Raw genomic sequence first — 26,912 nt, 5'->3', positions numbered from 1 at the left:
CGTCTCGGAGAACCTCTTGGAATTTTGGGGTCTGAGACGAGTAAAAAAACGGGCTTCTAAAATCGCATTCTCAATTACGTAATAGATAATTTTACAATTTTACCAATAAGATTGTCTTTCAAAACCCCATAACAAACAAATAATAATAAAATGCTACTAAAATGACATATAAAATGAATGTTTTTTTTTATAAAAAAACGCTAATAGTGGGAATCAAACCCATGACATTTGTTTCCATAGTTTAGAACATTTTTCATTTAACCAAAAAGTTAGGCTTTTGTGTTAAAACAAAATTATATATAATATAAAAATTTTATTTTTTTAACAATTATGAGCCTCTTGAGATAGTGGGCCTGGGTCCGTTGCCCTCCCTGCCATCCCCTTGGGCAGGGCATGGTTATAATAATAATAATAATAATATATCACCCCCTTAAATAAACTTGTATACTTTTTCATGCGTGACGTTTGTTCTCTGTTTCCTTATTATTACTGATATTCCAATGGAGGGTTTTGATCCTGCTTTTGTCAGTATTCATCATATTCATACCTTAAATACCTCATAATAATCATATTATCTTCTCTTCATTCATTCACACTCTCTGTATATCTTCTGATCACCACAGGTAACCTTGTTTTATTATTCCTTTTACAAATAATTTGACATGCCAATTTATCAAATACAAACTGTTATGTTATTATGTAGAAATAACCTAATATGATGGATGAAACCCATGGAAGTCTATCAAATTATAAACTGGGCAAAACCCTAGGCTTTGGAGCCTTTGGTAAAGTTAAAGTAGCTATTCATATCTTAACTGGGATCAGAGTTGCCATTAAGATTCTTGATCGTCAATCGATCGGTGGCTCCGATGGAGAAAAAGGTATTATTATGATTGGTTTATGCTCATTAATATTATATATTTATATCTTGTATTTAAATGTGTTGATGATTGTGTTTTCAGTGATAAGAGAGATCAAAATAATGAGGCTTTTTTCGCATCCGCATATTGTGAGGCTTTATGAAGTCATTGAGACACGGACAAACTTATATGTGATCATGGAGTATATGAACCGCGGTGAGTTGTTTGATTATATAACCGAGAACCGTAGGCTTGAGGAGGACCAGGCTCGCCGTTTCTTTCAACAAGTGAGTAATATATGTTGCAGTGTATTGTTTTTATGAAAATATTAAAAGAAGATATTTTGATATGATAGTTGTTACTATGTGTAGATTATCTCGGGTGTTGAGAGTTGTCATCTTCACAGGGTGGTTCATCGTGATCTTAAACCGGAAAACCTGCTTCTTGACTCGAAAGGGAACGTTAAAGTTGCTGATTTTGGTTTGGCTAATGTTATGCGGGACGGGCATCTTCTGAAAACAACTTGTGGTAGCCCTAATTATGCTTCACCAGAGGTAAAGATTTTTAGTCCACGTGGCATGTTTGTACAACTAGGATGCCACGTCAGCGAACCGACACTTGTTTTTTTTTTTATGTAGGTCATCTCGGGGCGGCTTTATGCTGGTCCTGAAGTTGATGTTTGGAGTTGTGGAGTTGTAATATATGCTCTTCTGTCTGGTTCTCTTCCTTTTGATGATGAGACGATACCTGTTCTGTACGAAAAGATAAAGGTTTTTTTATTTTTTATTTTTTATATATGGAGATTAAACTAGTACTGATATGATGTTTGTTGCTTCGTGTTAGAGTGGAATATTCACGTTTCCAAATTACTTTTCTCTTGGAGCGCGTGACTTAATCAAGCGGATGCTGACTGTTGATCTGGTTAACCGTATAACTATTCCTGAAATATACAAGCATCCATGGTTTCAAGTAGGTCTTCCACAATACATTGCAGACCACTCCCTTAATACTTCATGGAATGCAAGAAAGGTATTAAAATGATCCAACTCACGATAAAACATTCGGCTTGTCTTTTATCACAAACGCATCGGATTGAGTCTGCAAACAACCTCTTAAATAATTATATACAAAGATTTAGACTAATATTTGTTCTGCCATCATATGCATATGCATAAGTTGTTTACAAAGTTTGAAAATGCACAAAATGACTTGTTTATCTGCATTTCAAGGTTGATGCTCGAGTTTTAGAAGAAATGAATAACTTGGGATTTAATGTTCAAGAAGTGATCGTGTCTTTGAATAACATGTGGCAAAATCAGGTGTTAAAATTTCTCAACTGTTGAATTTTAGTTAATATCTTAACAGTAAAATTGAGACCCTATTATTTTTTTTTCCAGGCAACAGTTTCATATTGTATATTATTGCATAGGCGCTTGAATAATTGTACTTCCCATGAAGCCAATCTTCTAGGATCCTTGGTAACTTGACCCGTTTCTTTTGCAATTATGAATTAAAAATTTTAAGGGGTCTTTGGAACTGAATAATAGTGTTTCATGTTCAGATAACTAGATTCTGCTTCCAAGTATTTGATTATTTAGGTTCAAATAAGTAGTAACTGCAACGAAACTTATTATCAAATAGAAAATCATATTATCATTTGTCCATTATTTTAAAGTAATTTGTGATGCTTTTACTTTCATCTTTTAAGATTCTCTGTTATGGTAATTATATGTATTGATTTCTTAAAATAATCAGAATTTATTGAATATTGAAACAACTGAATATCTTTTTTTTATTCTTTTAGCCATCGGAAGGCACAGATCGTCGAGATATTTATGTAAGGCCGGTTTTTCCTGATCAAGGCAAGTGGGCACTTGGATTTGAGGTGATTCTCTTCTTTATGCATTTATGTACTTCAGTAGGTGAAAATTATATTTTATGAACAATTAATGCGTCAAATATGATTACAAAAACTATATCGTGTCATTGATAATCTGACATCTTGGAATACAATATTTAGAAGGTTTTAAAAAACTTTTAGTTATACATTGTTACATTGTTCATAGCCCTGCTTGCGGTGCGCACATATGATGTATATATGTGTGAACCCTCGGGTGGGCAAAAGTGAAATTGCACTAATTTTGACGTTATTTTACTAATCTCGTGAAAATAACGTTAAAAGTTACGGACGGTTAATCAGGCATCATGTAGTGGCGTTGATAGCCGAAAGACAATGGTACATGCACCGATCAGCCGGTCCCGATGATTGAGTGCTATGTGCCTTATGTCCAAGGCTTGATGCAAAACTACTATCGAGCCGGGGGTCTCACCGGAAGCAGCCTCTCTATCCTTATGGGGTAGAGGTAAGGCTGTCTACATCTTACCCTCCTCAGACCCTACCATAGCTTTGCTATTGGTGGGATATACTGAGTACGATGATGATGATGATGATGATGATTGTTGCATGAATGCAGTCTTGTTCATCGCCACATGAAACTATGAGAGATGTTTTAACCGTTTTCCAGAGATTAAACGTACAATGGAAGAAGATCGGGCCCTACAATGTGAAATGCTTGTGGAAGCCATCAGTTCAACACTATTCTTTGCCAAACGGTATGAATAGAATAAGTCTAACAGAAGACATCAACTGTGTGAATGGGTCACTCAAGACTTCAAACAATGAAACATTTGGTTTTTGTGATGCTGTCAAGTTTGAAATTCAGGTAAACAATCTGAATATACAGCCTGACGTGTATATTATTAAAATCTAACATGTATATTTTGGTTGGATCAGCTTTACAAGGGCAATGCAGAGTCTTATGTTTTGGATTGGCAAAGAGTTTGCGGGGATCCGTTTCTTTTTATTGAAGTTTGTGCTGCATTTCGTGCATGTGTGGTTGCATAACCATCATGTTTGCTTTTAACATATACTTGTAACATGATTAAAAACTTTTTTTTGGTATAATATATGGATTTATGCCTTAACATGTTGCAAGAAAAGAATAACTCCATCCGTTCTCGGATATCCTTATGATTAAATGGATTTATGCATCACATTGTCAAGTCCCAACATAATTTTTACAGCTAGAACAAATGTTTACAAGTATAAGCATGGAGAATTAAAACCCCAAGCTTATAACTGTCAAATAAATGTTTGCAAAACCATACAAAAACATTAAAAAATGTCTACACTTTAAAAATAGAGGACATGTCACATCAAATCACCCCGGTGCTAGTAAATTCTCTCTGCAGTTGAAACGGGCCGAAGAAACACCACAATTACTGTTATGTTATCATTACTGCCACACTGAGCAGCCTCCACCGCCAGTCTCTTGGCACACATTCCTGGCTCTTTCACCGTGTTCTTGATTATCTTAACAACTTCAAGATTACTTACAACATCCCAAAGTCCATCACTAGCTATCACCTGACATAATCAAAACCGACACATTGATAAAAAACTATATTATTATAATATTATCTTTTTTTTCTCATTGACACGTCGCGCTTGAACTATTCTTTTATTTAGCTCGTTAGAGATTATATATACGGTATATACCCCATATTGACATGTTCATGGGCAAATAGATGAAAAAATATGCCACCTTTAACATTTACCATTTTTTTTGGGTAAAACATTTAATTATAAATTTATAATATGCTGCAACTAATAAAGTGAAAAGAGATTAAAATCATCATACCAGATATTCATCATCATCTGAAAGTACAGTCTCGGTAATTTCTGGTTCTGCAGTCACCCAAGGCTTCAGATCATCATCACCAATAGACCGTGTAACCTATATGATTAAAAGTTACATACTTTTATAATATTTGACCATTTATAGTATATAAATGAAAGAAATGCCACCTGTAGGGCAGCAGGACCAACCCTCCAAGTATCATGCTGCCATTTGACTTGACCTCCTAGACCCGTAACGCGTTCTCTCTCTTCAAGAAAACTTGCAACATGGTCCTACAAAAAGTAATAATATTAATAATAACTATCGCAAACAAGTAAGAAATATGTTGATTATTTTGGGCTTATCTTATAATAAATGCGAATTAAGTAACAACCTTACTAAGAGGATAAGGGGAACCTGCCCGACATAATATCGCCCTGCAATCGCCAGCATTAGCAACATAAAGCCTGTTTTGAACTACAAGAGCAGCAATTGCTGTACAACCAGGATGATAATCTTTCTGGATAACCGCCTTAGATTTATGCTGATTATTTAATTCCTTTCTGAATGCGACATCCGTGTTGATGAATGCTTCTTTGAGTGCTTCTGCAGGACTGTATTATTATTAATATTAAAGATTAAACATAAATTTTCTTCTCAAACCGAACTAAATAAGTGCTGGATTGTCTCAAAGGTGGCATGTCGGTTGAAACAGACCATTTCAGTCGGGTTGACCCGTTTAAAAGCAAATGGGTTGACATTGCCACTTGTAAGCAAACTCATACAAACCTGCTGTTGCAATCCAGAGTTTGCAATAGTCTTGGGAGAGCTCGAGCAGAAAATTCAGCAGCTGCAGCACCTGCACGCACCCGATGTTAATACCAATATCACAATTAATGAAAAGAACAGTCATAGATGAACCCATATTGTCTCCATGTGTACCTCGATGACCATCAAAGATTCCAAATATATGAATATCATCTTCATTCCACAAATGGGGCATAAGAAAATGTGTATCTTCCATAGTCTCTCGTCTTCCACATGTAGCAAATGAACCCCAAGATAAAACCGGAGCATATAATGAAGATTTATCAGAATAACTACCCCAAGTTTTCACATCAAAACCGCTTTCATGATCGGTCTTCAATATATTATCACCTTGAGAAAACCAGTTGATGCTCTCTTTCAACGGTTGAACTGTTGATGATTCAGTGACAGTATTCTCATTAACTGTGAAGATCTTGCTATTTTCAGTTATTAGAGTGAGTTCTGTGATTATATCATCAAATGAAGGGCGGTTGTGGATGCCGGTGTCCCAGCATCTTTGGATTAGAGATAGTAATCTTGGTGGAGCACCTGATTCGGGTCCCGCAAGAGCAGGTCGGAGTCCTTCAGACACAACAGCTGCTGTGAGTTGTTGCTCAGTATAGTTCATTTCCAGCACCGTGTGAGCCTGTCAGTAGGGAATTTTGTTATTTAAAGAGGTAAAGAAAAATGTGACAGTTTGCTAAAGAAGATATTATTTTCACATATGTTAACAATTAAAAATAAGCCTTACAATGAAGTGTGCCAAATTCAAAACATCTAGAACTGGTACATAACATTACACAAAATTACATTAAAAAAAATTACTAACCTGTGCTTCAGTGCGAAGATCGGTATATGGGACGACACCTGTGAGAAGTTCACTGTAATGGGTTAAGATTGAAGTTTTATGTTTCTATTCATTCATGAAGGAAAGATATTTTAAGTTGGTATCCCATATCTCAAGAGAGATTTACCTTATTAAACCCAATTATTACTATGGTTAAAAGATAACCATATGATATATTAAGAGGATGGTAAAATTATGGTATATGTAACATCTGTTTTGATCATACACTAAATAATTTGGATAGATTACTTGGTGGTATTGTTGTGTGTGCGCGTGCAGAAACGAGTATATTACTTTATAGCTTCCTTATTTAGAAAAATTAGCACATCCAATGGATTTGGAAGTTTTCCTTTCTACACAAAAAGTTCTCACGTCAAAAGGTTCTCAAGTGTATTAGTGTATAAAATAAGTAAATAACATAGGCGGAAATGGATTTCTAGTTACAGAGACTTTTCTTTTAAAGGAGAATATCATTGAGGTCAAATCGTTTTATATGTAAATATATATTTAAACTAAAACAATGAATGGTAACCGCATGAGTGGTGCAATTTGCTGGTGATTACTTTAGCAGTGATTCTTAGCTCAGTTCTAGAATTGGTAATATTCTATTATCACAATACGGAAATTGGTGGAACTTATTGAAGGTTTGACAGGTCATTCATTCATCATAATATATTTGCCCTTATTAAATATAGATATTTAAATGTCTAAATATGGTTTACCTCCGTTCCTTTGCATATTTTGTAATGTTAAGATTACCTATTAACCGGCATCCCTGCATGCTATTGATGATAACTGGATTTGACCCACAGGATTCTATTTGCTCATCCTTAGAATATTATACTAATAGAACCGATTAGCAGTCAAAGTTTCTAACCCTTCTAATAAGCTACATATAAATTCAGTCAAAAGTTAACTTTTGTATGAATGATGGGAGTTTAGAAAGGCTTTAAATACTATAAACGGACTATCTAGTTACTAATTTCCATTATATAGATACGGTAAACTGTATATAACTTCTTGTAAAATATGATTCAGATTGTCATACGATTCTTACTTGATTGTTATTCCAAAACTGTACACGTCTGATTTTTCAGTATGAACCTCTTTCCTCAGTACTTCAGGTGCCATGTAAATAAGAGTGCCTACCATATTCTTCTTATGAAAACCACCAGTCGGCTTGCCAGATGATTTCCAGTTCTCCAGTGTGACCTTTTTAAGATCCTGTTTATATTCAGACAAACCAAAGTCTGCAAGATGCGGCCTCATGCTTTTGTCAAGCTGCATCAAAACGACATATCAAACTGTGACTAGATAATAAACATGTCAACAGTTTGAGATAATATAACTGCAATAACTTACAAGAACATTTGCTGGCTTCACATCTCTATGCACGATTCCGATGTTATGAAGATATTGCAAAGCACTTGCTGCAAAATGATTATCCAAAAGATATAATCAGATAACCAGAATCAGATTCATATTACCTGTGACATTCGTCAATTTCGGGTCTTATTTGTATTCGTTTTTGTATTTGTTTATTATGTAAACCGACCCGATTTGTAAACCGAAGCTTATGTTATAATCAAAATGATGGATTTATGTTACAATATTGTTTCACGCTTGTTTGTTGGGTCTTGAAAACATCCTACCTTTATTTTTATTTTTATTTATTTATTTATTTATTTTATTATTATTTTTTTGTTGTTTTGTGTTTTTGTCTTGATCCATTTTGCATGAAAACTCTTGTGTCTCACACCCATATTTGACCACCAACATTACCCTATATATACACCACCTTTCCTCTTCATTTTCCCTTGCTACAACTCCAAAAAAAAAAAAAACTCTCTCAAACATCAAAGATTCAAGGTTATCTTCTTAAGTGTTCTTGAAGGATTTTGGTCTTTCATCTTAATTAGTTTATGTAGCCTTATTAATACTTGTTTATGGTTGTGCAACATATATATAATATACACCCCTTGTTTACCTTTGGTAGTTACTTCTCCGATTCCGGTCGGTGAGGTTTCGGACCCCATAAGGCAAGGCTTCATGGAGGACTTCGTGTCCTTGATATATATACATCTATATAACTTGTTCATACATATTAATCTTGCTTATTTTAGTTTGTTGGTCATGTTTACAAGTTCCATGGTTATGGGTTTTTAAGAGTCTATGCTTCGGTTTAACCGTAAATAGCTCTAAACCGTAAACCGAACTTTGTTACTAGTTATGTTTGTTTAAACATACTTAGTGTTAGATCTAAGTTTCTAAAATCATTTTTACAAATTCTATGGTTATGGGTTTGTAGAATCTTACCTCGGTCTTAACCCGAAACACGATCCGAACCGAAAACCGAACTTTTGTTTAAAGACTTTATTGTTAACTTTTGGTATTTTTTTATTTGTACATCATTATACAAGTTATTTAGTGTTTGGACATGTGGAAACCATCTATGAACTTGTTGTAAGATGGAAACCGAACCAAACCGATTCTTGCTCGCTTAAGACACACAAGTGTGTTTTTTTTTTAGCCATCAAGACTTGTATATTTCTTTAAAAATAGTTACAAATTGATTTTTAAATATTTTCTTAAGTACTTGGAAATGTTGGATCCAACTTGATCTCATAACAAAGTTTGGACCGACAAAACCGAACACTCGCTTAACGTGCGTTGTTAGTTCTAAAACAATGGAACTACATACTTGGTTAAGTCTTATTAAATTTTATTGAGTTATCTCATAACATTCAATATTTTGGAAAGTTGACTTTGGGTTTGACCAATTATCAAGACCCGAACCGACAACCCGAACACTCGATAAAAAAAAACCCGTTTTAGTATCTTTATTCCAAAGGGATTTGCATTCTTGCATTTTACCCACCTTATTACTTAACATAGGTTGAGTAATTATTAAGGTTAGATACTTTAACTCGGTTTCGAGCAAACTTACATTTTTAAAAGGTTATTATTATAAATTCTTAAATAGTCACATTTTAAACCTTGAACTTTAATTATTTACATTTCTCAACATTTATTTTGTTTAAAGACCTTCAAGACAACCTTTCTAAATTCAAGACTTCTTTTCTTTTTAGACATTGTGCGTTAAACTCGTCGTTCCGACAAATCTCCAAATTATCATCTTTCAAGTTTACTACTTGAAGGTGAGTACTTCATACCCCATTTTCCATCTTTTATTTTGGGGGTGACATTTCATACTTATTCAACAAAATGCTTTATATTTGAATCTTAAACCACAAACGTTGTTGTATACTTTACCTAAATAATTGCTCGATTTGGTGTTCTATGCTTATATGCCTATGTGTTTATCGCTTTTGGTTGGTGGAACTATAAAATCCTAGACTATTTGGCATCCCCTTATAGCAAGGTGTCGTTAACGTAATGCAATTAACGATAACTATAAAATCCTAGACTATTTGGCATCCCCTTATAGCTAGGTGTCGCTAATGTGCTTAGCGATATCTATTTATCCAAATTACCACTTTTATTTATCGTTTCGTATGCAAGTTTTGTGGCTCTCTTTATTATATACTAATATGATTAAACTTATGAATTGCTCACCGACCTTTGTGTTGACAAACTTTATTTTATGAAATGTTGCAGGTTTGCATCTTGGTTGATTTATGATTGTGAAGAAAACGACATCAAAGACCTTAGGATATTAGTAAAAATGAACAATATCAATTTGCCATATTTTGTGATATCTTGTTTATGGTTATTTTATGGATAATTGTTATGTGACATTTTCGATGTTGTGAAATGAAATGAGTTTATTAAATACTGTCACTTTAATTAGTGTCATGTGCTTATGGACAATCGTTACACCTCGGCATGTTCCGCCGCCTTTGGTCGGGGTGTGACATTACCAAACATTTGAAGATGCATAATCAGATAATAATGTAGAAATCGGTTGATAAAGTACTGCAAGTGTTAACTTCACCTAGCTGTTTGATGATCATAAGTGCTTGGTCAATATGTGGACTCCATTCTTCAACATGCAACTTCTGAGAAAGATTCCCGAACTCATAAAACTTGAAGAAGAACATGTAGTTTGGTGGCCTTGCATGTGCTGCCACCAACGTCGCAATTCTTTCATGATCTAACTTGCTTCAAGTCCCAAATCATACAAACAATTTTAAACATCAAAAACAGTGTTGTAAAAATTGCAATTAGTCACCAACTAATCGGTGTGCTACCGATTCAATTTCACTAACCGGACCAACAAATCGGGCCAAAGTATTAAGCTGTTAACCAGAGTTCACAACCCGATCTGTGAACAAATATGTTAATGTTTGAACCTTTTCTCATTCATTTGTTAAGTTTACATTTAATTGTTTATGTTTGGACTATACTATGTAAACTTTAAAGTAGGGATCTGTTCAGTTTCGATCTTTTCTGTTTTCGTTTTGGTTTCGGTTCAGTTTCGGTTTATTCAGTTTTTGCCATTTGAGCTTGAAAATTTTAGGCCGAAAAAAAAAAATTGGCCCAAAATATTGAATTTAGTGTGCGTGTGTGTGTGTAATTTTGAAAAGTTATATATAAAAGTTGACATAAATACTTTAAAGTACTTATGTGGACTTTTATATTTAACTTTTCAAAATTTCACACACACTGACACACACACACACATATATAATTCTGAAAATTTACATATAAAAATACCAATCCGATTAATCCCTATTAATCTCTAGTCGGTCTGACTAGTGCCTAACAATTTCTACACCGCTAATCAAAACATCAAACAGTTGGTGTGCAGCACAAACTTAAACTCCAATTACAAAACCTTACAAAACTAACATAAATCAAGTCTGAAAATCATGTTCCAGCATCATAAAAGAATAAACAAACTCACCATAACAGCTGCAACTCCTTATGGAACTTATTAATGTCTTCAGAAGTCGATAAAACCGGTTTCTTAACAGCAACTCTTTCCCCATCCAGAGTAGCGTCATAAACAACACTCTCAGCTCCTAAAAATGTAAAATTGAATATCTTTCATATGCTAATTCGATATAACTTCAAATTAAAAATATGAAATTGTGCATACCTCTTGCAATTGGAAGCAAGATTGTGTGTGAAGAAGGAGGAAGATGAAGTGGGATTGAATCGCTGGTGCAGCAGCCTCTGATGCAAGTATTAGGCTCAATGATTTCTAGCCCCATGTTGGTTTTGATTTTGATTTGGGGTTTGAAGAGTAAATAATGATTGGTGTGTATATAATATTATGGTGTTGGTGGGAAATCATGTGAACGTTACATCAAGGTTCATGTTTTTATTTATTTATTTATTTATTTATATTTTGGGTAAAAAAATATTGTGTTACTAGTAGTCACATTTTTTCTTTCTAACAAAAGGGTTTATAGATAGTTATAATTATAGAAAGTTTTTATATATAGAAAATTAAAATATATGCTATTGTGGACACTAGACAATATAGATATATGATATTGTAACGACACCTATTCTACTCATATTATTATCAAACTTAGACACCTCAGGATTTAAACCTTTTAATTAATTGTACGTAAGGGAAAAAAACTCGTAGGGTCCACCATTGATTAAGTTTCTTAGGATTTCAAACATCAAAAAATTGTCAGGTCCATCTATATGACGATGATGTGACACGAAAAATTATCATTTTCAATTGAATCATTACAGATGCTCTAGCTCCTGAGTTTTCTTTACTCTTAGAGTTTATAATTGTTAGTAGAAGAGAATTTGCCAAATGCTTGTGCTTTAGCCAACTAGGCTACACTCTTGAGTTTCAGTGTGTGAGGCTTGGTGAACAAGTGTGAGTGTCTTTTTTTTTTCTTTTGCTTCTTTAAGTGTTACACGTTAATCATAATGGCTAATGTTAGAGTTGATTAGTTAACATGTTTGAGGAAGCTTCTTAAAGTCTTAAAGCAGATTGAGTCATAAGCTTCTCATAACTTCTACATGTTAAGTGTATGAAGTTTAGTATTCTTTACGAGAGTAATATGTACAGTGAAGAATTAAAGATTTAAAGATTTGAAGTACGTTTCTATAAAAGAGTAAGTTCAAATTCATATAGAGGTAGATACGAGATAAAAAGGAATCAACATCCGAGACAAATTAAAAAAGTCCAGTAAGGTAGTTTCTTTATTCCATAAAATTGTTCCAACGTCTGTTATCTTCATAGAGCCTATTATTTTTAAACTATCTTGAATCAATCATTAAATCAGATAGATCTTTTTCATCAACATCACTTTCATAAACACAAAATATAAACATAACTTTTGCAGTGTTTTGCTTTAGCCATATTATCATTGGCAAACAAGTGGTTTTGTCCCACTATGTTGTAAACTGCTAGACTATCAAGTCCCGATCGATAAACAAATACGAACTAAACGACTAACTCTCGTAATCAGAAAATATAACTCAAAAAACTGATTACAACGCTCTCAAACACTAACTCGGTTTGACTTTTGATAAACGCTAACCTGTTGCATTTAAATGAACCATAACTCAGCTAGATCTCGTGCGTATCTCTAGATGAACCCTAACTCGGTTGCATCTCACATGTTCTTTTAATGTCTAACCATGACTTGGTTTATATAGACAAATCTAACTTGTTAGTCAAGACATTACATATTATAATTACAGCACAAATTAAAAACATACCCAACTATGATTGACTTGTCAATATTCAAATTCACCGAATTATGACTTAGAGTACAGACTAGCACTTTAAAGTTTGTCGTCACTATTATCGGTTTATAATTTATCATTCTTCGTTGGCTTTTGAATTAAGATTTTAAAGATTTGCTATCAAAATCAATTTGATCTTTCCAAAATTCCCTTGTGTTTTAAAGCACATGAATAGTGTAATTATCCTATTCTACACACGTTAAAGGCATGCAGGTTGTTAACTTTATGAACCAACGTGATTTATAGCATTCGATTCAAGTATTCAACACACTACAAGTATAACTAAAACTAATTTCTTTGCATACAAATTGAAATGATACTTTGATCAATCAAAATACAAGTATACGCTTGACTTGTAATTCTCAAATGCTTCCTTTTTTATAATGGCCAACAAACAGAGAATTGCCAAGGTATTCCGTATGGGGTGACCCAATGGCAAAAGGCCACCATCAGCTGGCCCAACTCAGTCATACGGAGCCCTTAAGCGCATCCAAGTTATCTCTAGTTCTAGAAAAAACCGACCCACTCGAAGGCCCACTGGTGGTAAAACCCGGACGTCCTCAGAATCGAACCGGAGATCACAAAGATCTCGGTCTTCCTTCATTGAGCCACCCATGCCCTTCCCAAAGTGTTGAAAGTGGGAATCGAACCAGGTCTCCATTAAGAAACCCAAACTTCCTACCAGTACACCATATTAGAAAGGACATGAAATGCTTCCTTAAATTCGTAGCTTTGAATTATGAATCAATATTATGGTGTAGTTGTATTGCACTATTTGCATTTCATGATTTAACAATATCATCAAGGCCAAAATCCAGCCCGCAATCCCGCATAAACATAAAATTTTATGGGCCGAGCCCAAAAAGTATGGTATGCCATTAACCATTTTAGTTTTAAAATTTTAGCTTCATATCACACCTCACTTGATTTCCTTTACGTTTACAGGTTTGGATGTAGGTTTGTGCCACTGATTTTATTTACTTTAACTCAAATTCAAGTTGGGATTGATAGAAGTTATTACTTATTAAGCAAGGAAACACACATATTATTATATTGTTGTTTCATTTTATTATATTTATAAAGGCTTTTGATTATGGCTTAAAACTGAAAATAGACGTTTTTGTTCATTATTTTCTTCTCTTTTGTCACACACTCACCCCACAAGATACAACTATATTTATAAAGGCTTTTGAACATGGTTTTAAAGTTAGCGTTTGGTTTGTATCAGTGTTGGATAGTATTATACACAGGTTAGTCAATAATCATTTGATATCTTCAAAGATCACTTAAAAAAGATACACTATATGTGGCTTACGGTAAAGCATAAGAAAAACATTTTTTGTGCCTTTATGCCAACTTCGTATGCGTGTCGGTCCCACATACATGGTTTTTGGAACACAAGTCTTGGTGTACTAGAAAGTAGAAATGTATGTTTAGATCATCATCGGTATTGTATCTCCATGTACAAAATTATTTGTGGCTTGTGGTCACTCTAATAATATAAACGCGTGTTTCTTGCATGCATTAATATGGTCCCGCTAATAAGATAAAGCCATTTCACATATACTTGTTCTTGAGATTGCCTGTTCTTCAATATTTTAGACATTTTCTATTCTTGCTTATGAATCTATATATTGTGGTAACATCTTAAACCTCTATAAAATGAGAATATTCTGTTCGTTTAACCACAAACTTTATAAAAATTATAAATAATCCCGAGACCTTACAAAATCACACTTCAACAATTAAAAATGGCAAACTGAACATTATTACCGCTCTTTTTTACATAGTTACATTAGGGGATCCAGCAATTTTAACTCGTTTGACCCGTTAACCACTAAAACGTTTTTCAAATTATGATTGCTACAATTATTTCATAAAACTTTTATCTTTGAACTCAATCCAATCTCAAAACAGAGATACATTTTAGCTAGTGTTTGCTTTGTCTTTGGGTATGTTTGTAATCTATATTGTGTAGTTGATATTTCAAATGATGGATGATATTTAATTTCGTAGCAATCAATGAAACCGACTAGACCCTCAAACATGTTTTTGTTATGCTTTTGTCAAAATCAAAATTAAAAAGAAAGAATTGTATTCTGTGTTTTTATATCAAACAAAGAATAAGTAGGTTTTTGTTTGTATGTTAGTTGAAGGAGCACCAACCACACATGAAGGCACGTGCTAGACCACGTGGAAAAGTCTCCACTTGAATTACTTTTGTTTTAATTTTCTTTTTTTTCCTAAATTATGTAAGCAAATTATATAATGTTGTTATTACCTTTTAGTTGTTGTTTGTTTCTTCAGATGTAAAAATATTTGTAATTTGCGCATCGTATTTTTAGACATCTGTAGAAGAAGATGTTGATCAAACATCTGTTGTCTGCAAGAAGAAGACTGTTTGTTTTTTATACGCCTGTAGACTGCTAAAAGAATTAGTGGTGGTGTACGAACTATGGTAATGGTAGGCGGTGATGGATGATGATAGTGGTGGTGAACGGCGGTGGTAGACGATAGTGGTAGGTGAACAGTGGTGGTGGTGATGGACGGTGGTGGTGGTCGACGGTGGTGGTCAGCGGTGGTGGGTGGTGGTGGTGATGGACGGTAGTGGTGGTAGTGGCAAAAGGGGTGGTGGGTGGTGGTGGTAGCAGACGGTGGATGGTGGTGGATAGTAGAGTGTGAAGAAGTTTGAAGATGATGAATATTAGCTTATTTTTTAAGACAACAAACACACTTTTCATGTCTTTAAAAAAAAAAACAAACCGTCTTCAGAGGCTTTTGTCTGCGCGTTCACAGACACAAGCTCATTACAGACATTTTAAGTAAAAACAAATACAACCTTAGTGTCGATTTGCCATTCTCACTTTAATGAGATGATTACACGGTTAAAAGGTAAAATAGTAAGTCAGGAGTTTAATCTCAATAAAATATTAAAAAATTACTTGTATTTAATTAATGGACAATATATTACTCATTTAATATGGTAAATTCAATTCATCTTGTACAGATTTCGAATTATCTTGAAAAGAATCTCTATATAAATAATATTTAATATTTAATTCTTGAACTTAAAAACGTTTTGTTGGGCTACTAAATTATGACTAATGGAAGGTGACACAGCATAAAGCATAAATAAACGCACCTTATCAAGGAGACACTACATATGGATAATGTATAAAATTATTTAATTGATTTTTCCTAATATTGTACACATGTTAAAAAAAAGTTTAATAAGCCAGTGTAATATATAAATATCATTATATTGAATCAGACTTAACAAATGTTGAAAGACGAAAATAACACAAATTTGGAAAATATTACTTGGTTTTATAGTTTTGTAGAGTAAGATTAAAGAAAGATATAAATTCTAGATAAATAAATAATTCAACACGTTTTTTTGTCAGATTTTATAACATTATGCATGATAGATTTGATGAGCTATAAGTTGTTTCAAATGTTTGATAACAAAAGAAAAACATAAATGAGTGACATTCTTATATGTTCTTTTTACGAACAGTAAATTTCATTAAAAATTGGTCGAATCAACCAGAAACTCGACGTCAAAGAGACACAAGAGTTGAAAATAAAAAGAAAAATTACATCATTCTTTTCAACTCAAAACTTTAAACTTGAACCTACTTTTAATCAAGAGTTAATAGCCATTTTCGTTCCTGTGGTTTGCTACTTTCGCTATCTCAGTTCAAAGTTTGAAATTTTGTCAATTTAGTCCTTATAGTTTTTTAAAACATTAGCTAATTACGCCCCCCCCGTCTAACGGCATCCAACTATGCCGTTAGTTTAAGGGGTATTTTTGTCTTTCTCATGTTTATTTTTAGTTAATGGTCATTTTCGTCCCTGTGGTTTGATACTTTTGCTACTTCAGTTCAAATTTTGAAATTTTGTCAATTTAATGTTTAATTTAATTCAGTTTTTTTTTTGTCTCTATAATCCCTAAGAGCATAATCCAAACCCAAAACCATCGTGCATCGACCAAAACAGGTCTACATTTACCCTGTCGACAACAATAATCATACCCCCCCCCCCCCGTATTTAGTTTATAGGCATTTCCTAAACTCTCCCCCTATGGTGGAATTCATTGGTAAAGTGGTCGGGGTAATTCCCTAAAACCGAACTATATCGAAAAAACTAAAATCGTTTCTTCGATTAATGCATAATAGTTAGGGTTTAGAGATTAACATATTGTAGCAAACATCTGGGTCGAAATCAACATCAGAAGGTCGAATATCCCCACATGTCCATGTTTGCTCAAGAAATCGATACACTAAATCGTATATGTGTTCTTCAAATCGTGGTATTATTCTTGAATTCGTCGAATTCAACCCTAGAGTTGTTGTCGATTCGAAGAATTCAAGAACACCACGATTTGAAGAACACACATGCGATTTAGTGTATCGATTTCTTGAGAAAACATGAAAATGCGGGATATTCGACCTCCTGATGTTGATTTCGACCAAGATGTTGCTACGATATGTTAATCTCTAAACCCTAACTATTATGTATTAACCAAAGAAACGATTTTAGTTTTATCGGTATAGTACGGTTTCAAGGAATTACCTTGACCACTTTACCAATGAATTCCACCATGGGGGAAGTTTAGGAAATATCTAGAAACTAAATACGAGGGGGGGTATGATTCTTGTTGTCGATAGAGTAAATGTAGACCTGTTTTGGTCGATGCTTGATGGTTTTGGGTTTGGATTATGCTCTGAGGGATTATAGAGACAACAAAAAAAAACTGAAATTAAACATTAAATTGACAAAATTTCCAACTTTGGACTGAAATAGCAAAAATATCAAACCACAGAGACGAAAATGACCGTTAACTAAAAGTAAACAGGAGAAAGACAAAAATACCCCTTAAACTAACGGCATAGTTGGATGCCGTTAGACGGGGGGGACGTAATTGGCTAATATTTAAAACTATAAGGACTAAATTGCCAAAATTTTAAACTTTGAACTAAAGTGATAAAAGTAGCAAACCACATGGATGTGGACGAAAATGGCCATTAACTCAAAGAAAGTCTATTGACATCAAATATTTAATCACCTTAAGAGCCTATGATTCTTTGTTAGAAAACACTGCTTCATTCCTCGCTTTTTAAATGCAATAACATGCCACTAAAATAATACTGCAAATAATTTTCCTTTCTTTTATTGCACAAGGGAGCTAAAATATGCAAGGAAAGGAGGTCCCCAACAGGGAATATAATATTTCTAAATAAAATAGCACAGTTGTATTTTTGAAAATCAAGTAAAAACTATAAAATTTTAGAGCTGAAAAATAAAATCCGTAAGACAATCATCAATGCAAGATTAAAATCCTTACATTTGTGTTTGCCACTTAACCTAACTATTCACTCTTTTTTCAATTTTCCCTTTCTTCATATAAGAGCATCCACAACGCTAGACCTTCACAAATACATGAGTGTCAGATTAAATTTTAAAATTTTTCTTAAAAATCCTTTATTTTTTTCAACAACACCAAACCTTTACAAACACATTAAAAAATTAATAAAACTAAATATATAATAGAGAATTTATCAAAATCAACTTTTTTTTGTTTGTTATAATTTTTGACACACTTACAATGACCCTAGCCAATCTACTTATATTAAACAACTTCCTTAACATACTACGACTCAAACTCCAAATATTTAGACTAGATAAACTTATAAAACATTCAAAAACTAAATAGAGAATTTTAAACATTCGAACTATTAACTAAACTAATTACTCTTTCAACTTTTACTTTTTTTCAAAACCGGCCCGTTAACTTTTTTGATAGCCCGTTTCATGATTAACTCCTAATATTAACTCAAATAGCTTTTCGTAAAAAGGAAATCACAAAAGTAATAAGATAATATTTTCTATTAATATAATAAAGTTCGCTATTATGCATTTACTATTGCAACCGTTAAAAAAAACAAAGAAATAATTGCTATTGCAAGCCGTTTTCTATTAACAGGACATATGTATTGAGTTTTTTTTAGCATCCATAAGACTGTAGAGTGTAGACATCGACGACAGGTCACATCAACTAAAAAATATTAGTAACAAAACCTTTTTTTAGTAGTTTGTACATACAATTATTCAAGCTATTTAGGTAAAACTATATTAAGTAAAACATTGTGGATCATGAAGAGTCCGTGGCTCACTCCTTATTAGTCACCGCTTTCTATTCATAGTTATTTTGTTAGCATTTCTTGATTGATTGATTATTTTTACATAATTTCTTAAATTCATCTTTTTCTTTTTTGAAAAGTCAAATTTATAAAAGAAAAAAGAAACCCAAGTACCCAAAGAGTGCATAACATTAGTTACATGAGCCTCTTGTGATTGATTATTGCATGAATTTGTTTTGTGTTATTACTAATTACATGTTAAGTGATACTGTTTGTGTTGGTTGATATTAGGGATGAGCTCGGGATGGTACCGGTACCGACCCCGAATTTTTGGATACCAGTACCGGTATTTCGTATAAAATTCGGGAAATATCGATACCGTACCGAACCGTACTTATACCGAAAATGCTCATTCCTAGTTGATATTGATAGACGTATCATAGGGTTTGTGTGTTAAAACTTATTAAAATCCGTAGGTTCACCCCCTTTTAGTTGGACAAAGACATTAGGGGTTAGCTTATCCTCTTAGCTTAATTAATTTGGTGCAGCGAGACCACGTGCAGTTTCCTAGCTATTGAATAGGTTGAGTTGTAAATTGAGTTGTTTTGTCCTTAATAATGAATTACCACTTTCCCCATGTGATTGTAATGACTACGAGCCTTAGAGGGATTTGTGACTTAGTCATGGATCAAGTGATAAGTCATTAGGGCAGTGGCAGACCCAGGATTTTTTGCCAATGGAGTCTCATATTTTCGGTGTTAAAATTTTTTGGGTCGGTCGTTGTTCGGGTCAGGTTGAGGGGGAAGAACATAATGAAAAACAATATCATAATAAAACTTTCTTTTCAATCATCACCGCCTGAACGGGTCAAAATGGGTTGGATTGACACATAAACACTTTTTTTCCCTTTCTTTCAAATTATCAACTTTATGCTCCTTTCGACCAATCACTTTGTTTGACTATTTTCTTATTAACGCGTTTGAGATAGAATCTAGATCCTCCCTTTGTAAGCATGTGTCGAAAACCATTAACTTAAACTGGTGAAAATAAAACTGGTATTTAGAGGTGCTTGAATGTTTCCAAAGAAAACCATACATAAAGTTGAAAACAATGGTATGTATTTTCGAGGTGTTCGAATGTTTCCAAAGTTATTATTGCAACATTAACAATCAAATGATTGATCAATACTAAAAAGTTAACACAAAGAACCAAAAACTAAGCCTTGTAAGGCTTGAACCCATGACCTTTCAAAGATAAAACATGAGACTTTCCACCAAACCACATCAACAATAATAGTGTGGGTTCCAAGTATTAAATCTTATGGGGTCCTTAAAAAATTTAATATACCGCTTCTAATAAATTTTGAAAAAACATTGGTGTCCCAGGACCCTGATCCACACTACGTGGGTCCGTCCCTGCATTAGGGTACTTAGATAAACAACCATGATTTAAAAGCTATCTAGGCGTTGCTAAGGTTTTATGGTAAAACTGATTGTGGAGACCTAGTTGTCTTAGCTCTTTTAATACCCTTGAAAATTAACTTTAAATAGATAGAAATATCCATCTATTTTTTTTATTATTAAACTTGGCAATCATAAGTTACAGCAACTTAACAACATTTAACATCCATAAATATGGTCTTAAGCTCAACAAAATGCGGAAGTAACGAAGACGAGTCTTGTGTTGGGTTCGCATCACGACTTGATCTTCATTCGGTACCATAAGCCTTTAGTTACATGCTTGTTACCACCATAAAACATTCAGTAACTTATTATTTAAATGAGTTGTCGACTCTGAAGTATGAAATAATAAAACCATACAAATTGTCCGTCTCATAGCGCGACGGATTTTGGAACCAAGTTGTGATTTAACATGGCGCTCGATGAGTTGACTCGGGTCGGTTAACCATATCCCTCATGTTGCAAGTGTATATTGTTGCACTCTACTAAAGTTAGTAGGTGTATAGATTTGCACTCCTCTAATATTAGCAGGTGTTCAAATTTGCACCCCTCTTATATTAGCAAGTGTCCATATTTGCACCATTCTTATATTAGCAAGTGTATATGTTGCACTTCATTTAGGTTAACATGTGTTTAGATTTGCACTCCTCTAATATTAGCAAACATATTTGCACCTTGGGATGGCATATCGTGTATACCCGTACACGATAAGACACGAACATGATAAGACACAAACACGAAATTTGTATACCTGTACATGACTGATTGATGTCGAAAGGTCAATCAAAAACATTTATAAAATACCTTTACTAGCAAGGGCAAGTAATGTGTCGAATCCACAGGGAATCAGTGGAAAGTGCTAATCAAGTTAAATACTTAGTAATAATTATGTTAAACGGACAGACGATGTCAAGCAAGTTGAAAATTAATTTGGTTGTAAAACAATTTAAGAAAACAGTGACTACATTTCAGGTTCAGGTAATGCAATGAACTGATTGATGATAATTTATACCAATTGGGAAATCACATAGACATGATTCGTTTATTAGAATAGATAAATGATTACTAGACACAATAGTTTGGTTATGATGATTTACAGAACTTAATCCGAAGAATTGACACAACTGAACACGGTCTATCTAATTACCAGTTCATTAATACAAAACTAAGCATCTATCAATGATTAATGGTAAACGGTTCAATGACGATAAGAACTTAATCTTAAATGTTGATGAACACAAACCAGATAATTGATGATAAACAAAAGTCCCAAAACACAACTGTTTAATCAGTTCCAATAAACATATAGATTCAATTAACCAAAAGATTAATCAAACTAAATCCCAATACATGTAATGTTCAAAAAAATAATCAGTTCATATGCAAACCTTACACCTGAAGTGGTCACGAGTGGTTTAGCCTTGCCTCTTTATCATGATTAGCTCGATTATGGATTGGAAGGATGAAACAATGGATGATTATGGTGATTCGTAGGTGTTAGAATGGTGAAGAATGGCCTCAAAATCGCCCAAATATGTTAGGGTATGAAGCATAGCCGTCCTAGGGTTGAACCGGGCTTAAATATGCAACAAAAACCTAAAAATCGCGTTTTTTTGCCCAGGCCACCGTAGCCTACGCTCTCCCCCACCGTAAGCTACGGTGGGACCGTAGCCTACGGTCATCAGACTCTGTTTTACGATGGCAGCCCCCCCATACTGTTTTGCCCATAACTTCTTCGTTGTAGCTCCGTTTTACACACCGTTTTGGCCCACGTCTTCGTCTTCAAATTCTCTATCATTCCATGCAATAAAATCTTCATTTCCACTCCATCTCATATGCTCCAATTTAAATCCTTTAAGCTCCGCTCACCTGTAAACATAAAACTACTCAAAGTAATCGTGTTTATGGCATATAAATACACAAAACACACGCCATGACTCGTTTAACACACAATATTTCACCCATACATCAACGACACGAAAACTTATCATGTACCTATATCCCAAATACGAACACGAACATGTTACTACCTGGTATGCACGATAATACATGATAAACTTTAATGATATATAAACTAGATGAATAATAAGTAGGTACTAAATTCGATTCTAAGTAGAGAGATTACTAACTTACTAAGTAGGGTTAACGATTAGGCGGCAAGCTGTGACGAGTGATGATTGCAGGAAGCACCGGCGGCTGCAGAGCCAAAGTTCAGAGGTGGCGCTGATGGCTAGAGTTCAGAGGAGGAGCTGATGGTCGGAGAGGGAATGTCGTGAGTGGTGACGGCTGAGAAACAGAGATTGAGAATGATTTAGGAATTTAGGGTTTAGGATAACTTATAATTATATATGTATATATTTTTAATTATAAAAATCTAACCAGGTACTTAACATGTACTTAACAGGTAACCAGGTATTTTACCTGTTTAGACACGAAAATTAATAGGTAAATTCGTGTCTACCTGTTTTGTATACGAAACATGTTAAGGTCTTACCTGTTAAAGTCGTGTAGGTACGTGTCGTGTATTCGTGTCTCGTGTATAAATTGTCAACCCTATTTGCACCCCTCTTATATTAGCAAGTGTCCAGATTTGCATCATTCTTATATTAACAAGTGTATATGTTGCACTTCATTTAAGTCAACATGTGTCTAGATTTGCACTCCTCTAATATTAGCAGGTGTCTATATTTGCACCCCTATTATATTAGCAAGTGTCCAGATTTGCACTCCTGTAATATTAGCAAGTGTCCAGTTTTACACCCCTCTTATATTAGCAAGTGTCTGGGCTGTAATCCACTTAAGTTAACAGGTGTCTAGATTTGCGCTCCTCTAATATTTGCATGTGTCCAAGTCTACACCCTTCTTATATTAGCAAGTGTTTATACTGCAATACATTTAAGTTAACAGGTGTCTAGATTTGCACTTCTCTAATATTAGCAGGTGTCTATTTTACACCTCTCTTATATTAACAAGTTCTTGTTTTCTTTCCATTCTTGTTTCCGGTTTCTAGCCCGAATTAGTTCGCTCGTTAAGGGTATCTATGTCATTAATGCATTCTATTTACTTCAAGTAAAATCTCTTATTTTCATTCAAGAATAAAATACTTTATGGTTGGCATATAATCAAACCTCGACCTCTACGACGCCATGGTCGTTTATACCTTGGTTTCACTATCAATGTCGGTTTAAGGCCATATAGACCATAGACGACTCATTCGATTCATTCTTGTGATAGCCATCACTTGTGAATAAATCCAACGTCGTAATTTAATTCCTCCGTGGCCATAGCCATGCTTCATATACTTAGGACGTCACCTTCGTCTCTATGACTTCATAAGTCATTTACACATCAGTTTTGACAAGTCCTTTATTTAAATCGTGAAAACTTATTTTTTTTATTATTCAAACCAGTAATCGAACGTCTTCCAATTGTTATGTCAAGATACCTAAATTGATATAATTTCGTAACATAATAAAACGCAACATCTAGTCACGTACCTTAAAGTTTCCCTGTTTGTTTCGCATCCTGTCCAATTCAATCTTTCGAATTGTCACTCGAGTTGCTTACAAACCACAACCCAGTTACTCATGAGGATACTTTTCTTTTTATATCCTATTTTTAACATATACCAACAGCATCCAAATAGTTCATATCAACCTCCTTATGGCACGTTAGACATCATATTTCTCATTCAAGCATATTATCAAACACCTGTAGGCATGATTTCTAAATTGCACATTTAGTTAAATTTTATAACTTTCCACCACTTCATATAATCCTATTTTCATTCAAATCTCACAAACAAGCAATTTATATGTAAAAGTCAATTCAATCAAGGCTAATACACTACCTATTGTTTATGAAATTGGGGTTCTTCATCTTAAGGTTAAAACTCACTTCATAGTAGACTTGAACATTAACAAATAAGTAATTTGTCATAGGTAATTCACAATTTCAACATTTATGATGAATTTAAGTATTCATGTACTATCAGTTTCACCGTGTGATCATAATCCATTTACAAATTACAAGTATTCTATTTGTCAACTTTCACTACTATCATCAAATATAATTTCAAGACATACCTTATGATCACCAAGTTGGGATGATCAGAAATTTACCTACATGCAAGGGTTTAAACACAGATTTGTCTTTCAATTTTTGAGAATTAGGTGAACTAGAGGTTTTCCCCTCTTCTCCTTTCTGATGATCGACACACACATGTCTGTGTTTTCCCCAAATTTTACTTTACAAGATTTAGTTTGCTTATGTACATAATCAGCCCTTGTACTTTAATTAATTATTTAAAAGACCTCATTACACTTTAATCTAGTTAACTAGGTTAAATTCTTAGTTGCTACCATTCTTTTTTTTTCAAATAACACTTAATAGACGTATACGTTCAAGTATAATATTTTCGAGGTGTTACAGCTATGTCTATGTTAATTCATATTTAGAACCCGGCTTGATACACTTGTTAGCTCTCGAACCCATTCAATAATCGTTAATTCATCTTACCTAGGTGGTTTCATTTCTCATCATCAGTTAAGTCATTGTTAAGTTCTCTTAAATTTTCTGTTAGTTCAGTTAGTTAAGTTAGGTTAAATTGGTTTAAAAATAAAATAAAATAAGATTAAATATTTTTTTATGGCAAGACTTAGTTAAGGTTTAGTATCCAAGTCATCTTACGTGCCATTAAGTTGGATATCCAAACTTCCTTGTTAGTGCTACACGCGATCGATACATTTACCGTTTGTGTGAAGCTAGTTTAGGTTAAATTAAATGTTTTTAAAGCGTTATATATGAATTACCATAATTAATTGCTAGATGTTTTTTTTGCTAATCAATTATAATATTTAAAGTCACTGTACATGAACAATGGCTTTGTCTCGCATTACAAACTTTACCTTTAATGGTATATATAATAATTTTTAATTAAACAAAATAAACTAATAGTATCACTTTCGGATCGTATTAATTGAAAATAAAATAGAAGATATTAATTGATTAGATTCATAATTACATTTAATGCTTGTTAATGAAATAAAATATGTGATCAGGTTAATACTTTTTTTTATTTGTTTAACAGCTGAAGTTTTTTTTTCTTTTTTTTTTCACATATTTTATCATATGCCTCAAGTAATACTAAAATCAACAACCATTTGATTGTAAGTCGTATATCTTTGTCACTAAACTAAAAAGTTGGATATTATATGACTAAACTAATCATGCATATAAAATATATAATAATTTACTAATTACGTACAGAAGGGCCTTTGGCTTAGCGATAGTACGATACCAAACAGTTAAATAAGGTTTGTATTTCTAAGGGGTTGAAGGTTCAAATCTCACTGTTGTAAAATAATTGTAAAAAGTGTGTGAATTATTTTATTTAAACTTGTATATTTTATTTGTATTAAATGCCATTTTTAGTAATTTGGTTTATATGAAATGAAATAGTTGTAAAAAGGGGAATTTTTTCAGACCATAAGCATGATTTAATTGGCTTCGTATGACGTGTCAAGTGAAGATAGATAGATTGGTTTGGGTTGTGGGTGGGCCATAACTAAAGAGGGAGGCCAATACGGTCGAGCCGGGTTTTAGGTTTCTGGATATGGTGGGGTCCAATGGTCTTGCATGCAAAAAATATTATTGTATTTTTATATTCTTATTATTATAAGTAATTTTTTCTTTACTCTTTTTTAAAACCTCAATTGGAATTTGGAACAATGATATAAAGAACTTCAAATCGGAAACAAACGATTTGAACAAATGAACTAGCAAGTCAAAAAAACTTGAAATCATGCGTGATTCAGAAAAAAAAAAAACTGCAGACACAAGGAATAGACGAACAACGATCCAATAAACTTTAAATCGATTGAAATTTGTAACACACGAACTTGATTGGAATTAGTCAATTGTAAGAAATTGATTGGAAGTAGCGTCAACTGATGAAAAACAAATGTTGGACGGATTAGAGTTTACACTTTTTACATCGATATGAACTTGATGTGGGTTGAATCACTGGTTATACTAATAAGGTTAATTGCATCATTTTCTTTTTTAAACATTATAATTCCTTCAACAATATTACAAACCAAACCACAATATGAATTTTCAAAGGATTCCATTCAAATTTCAATTCATTTAAAATACATTTTGCGAACCAAACACCCACATTTTAAAGATGAAGACGTGGATGAATATTTGGTTGGAAATGCGAATATACATCAACAATACCCAAAAATCTCCTTACAAACTTTTCATAAATACCTCACATCATTTGATAAACCACATCACATTTCCATGGTAAAAAAAAAACAACTAATGACCAAACCTTGAACGGTTTTTAAAAACACCTCGCCCACAGACTTTAAACTCAAACCACACACAACGGGTGGTTATTGGTATCTTTATTCATTACTCTCATA

At 33.4% G+C, this 26,912-nt stretch overlaps 2 protein-coding genes across 2 annotated transcripts; one reads left to right on the top strand and one right to left on the bottom strand.

The window, feature by feature from the left end:
- The first annotated feature begins 963 nt into the window (after positions 1 to 963).
- Positions 964 to 3,798, top strand: LOC143545100 (SNF1-related protein kinase catalytic subunit alpha KIN10-like). Its single transcript, XM_077037043.1, has 9 exons — positions 964 to 1,147; positions 1,232 to 1,414; positions 1,499 to 1,630; positions 1,704 to 1,889; positions 2,090 to 2,179; positions 2,258 to 2,338; positions 2,665 to 2,745; positions 3,335 to 3,583; positions 3,655 to 3,798. The coding sequence occupies exons 1-9, from the start codon at positions 983 to 985 to the stop codon at positions 3,763 to 3,765; spliced, it is 1,278 nt and encodes a 425-aa protein (XP_076893158.1). The 5' UTR covers positions 964 to 982; the 3' UTR covers positions 3,766 to 3,798.
- Positions 3,799 to 4,076: 278 nt separating this feature from the next.
- LOC143545099 (protein kinase and PP2C-like domain-containing protein) lies at positions 4,077 to 11,415 on the bottom strand. Its single transcript, XM_077037042.1, has 12 exons — positions 11,257 to 11,415; positions 11,062 to 11,179; positions 10,150 to 10,316; positions 7,557 to 7,624; positions 7,252 to 7,475; positions 6,177 to 6,228; positions 5,483 to 5,993; positions 5,330 to 5,399; positions 4,935 to 5,154; positions 4,729 to 4,833; positions 4,562 to 4,657; positions 4,077 to 4,287 (listed from the first exon to the last, which is right to left on the bottom strand). The coding sequence occupies exons 1-12, from the start codon at positions 11,369 to 11,371 to the stop codon at positions 4,093 to 4,095; spliced, it is 1,941 nt and encodes a 646-aa protein (XP_076893157.1). The 5' UTR covers positions 11,372 to 11,415; the 3' UTR covers positions 4,077 to 4,092.
- Positions 11,416 to 26,912: the final 15,497 nt, after the last annotated feature.

This window comes from Bidens hawaiensis, unplaced genomic scaffold (assembly GCF_021521415.1).
Source record: "Bidens hawaiensis isolate Kalapana, Puna unplaced genomic scaffold, B.hawaiensis_p1.1 tig00013821_1, whole genome shotgun sequence".
NCBI classification, from domain to species: Eukaryota; Viridiplantae; Streptophyta; class Magnoliopsida; order Asterales; family Asteraceae; genus Bidens; species Bidens hawaiensis.
This window is presented reverse-complemented; position numbering and strand designations above follow the sequence as displayed.

Bases quoted from the DNA above. Each gene is read 5' to 3' on its own strand.
- LOC143545100 (XM_077037043.1), top strand. From the start codon at position 983: ATGAGGCTTTTTTCGCATCCGCATATTGTGAGGCTTTATGAAGTCATT. The intron at 2,180-2,257 runs GTGTTAAAATTT...TTTTTTTTCCAG, and splicing joins ATAACATGTGGCAAAATCAG to GCAACAGTTTCATATTGTAT. The intron at 2,746-3,334 runs GTGATTCTCTTC...GCATGAATGCAG, and splicing joins AGTGGGCACTTGGATTTGAG to TCTTGTTCATCGCCACATGA.
- LOC143545099 (XM_077037042.1), bottom strand. From the start codon at position 11,371: ATGGGGCTAGAAATCATTGAGCCTAATACTTGCATCAGAGGCTGCTGC. The intron at 10,317-11,061 runs GTGAGTTTGTTT...TGGGACTTGAAG, and splicing joins AAGGAGTTGCAGCTGTTATG to CAAGTTAGATCATGAAAGAA. The intron at 5,155-5,329 runs GTTTGTATGAGT...ATAATAATACAG, and splicing joins ACTCTGGATTGCAACAGCAG to TCCTGCAGAAGCACTCAAAG.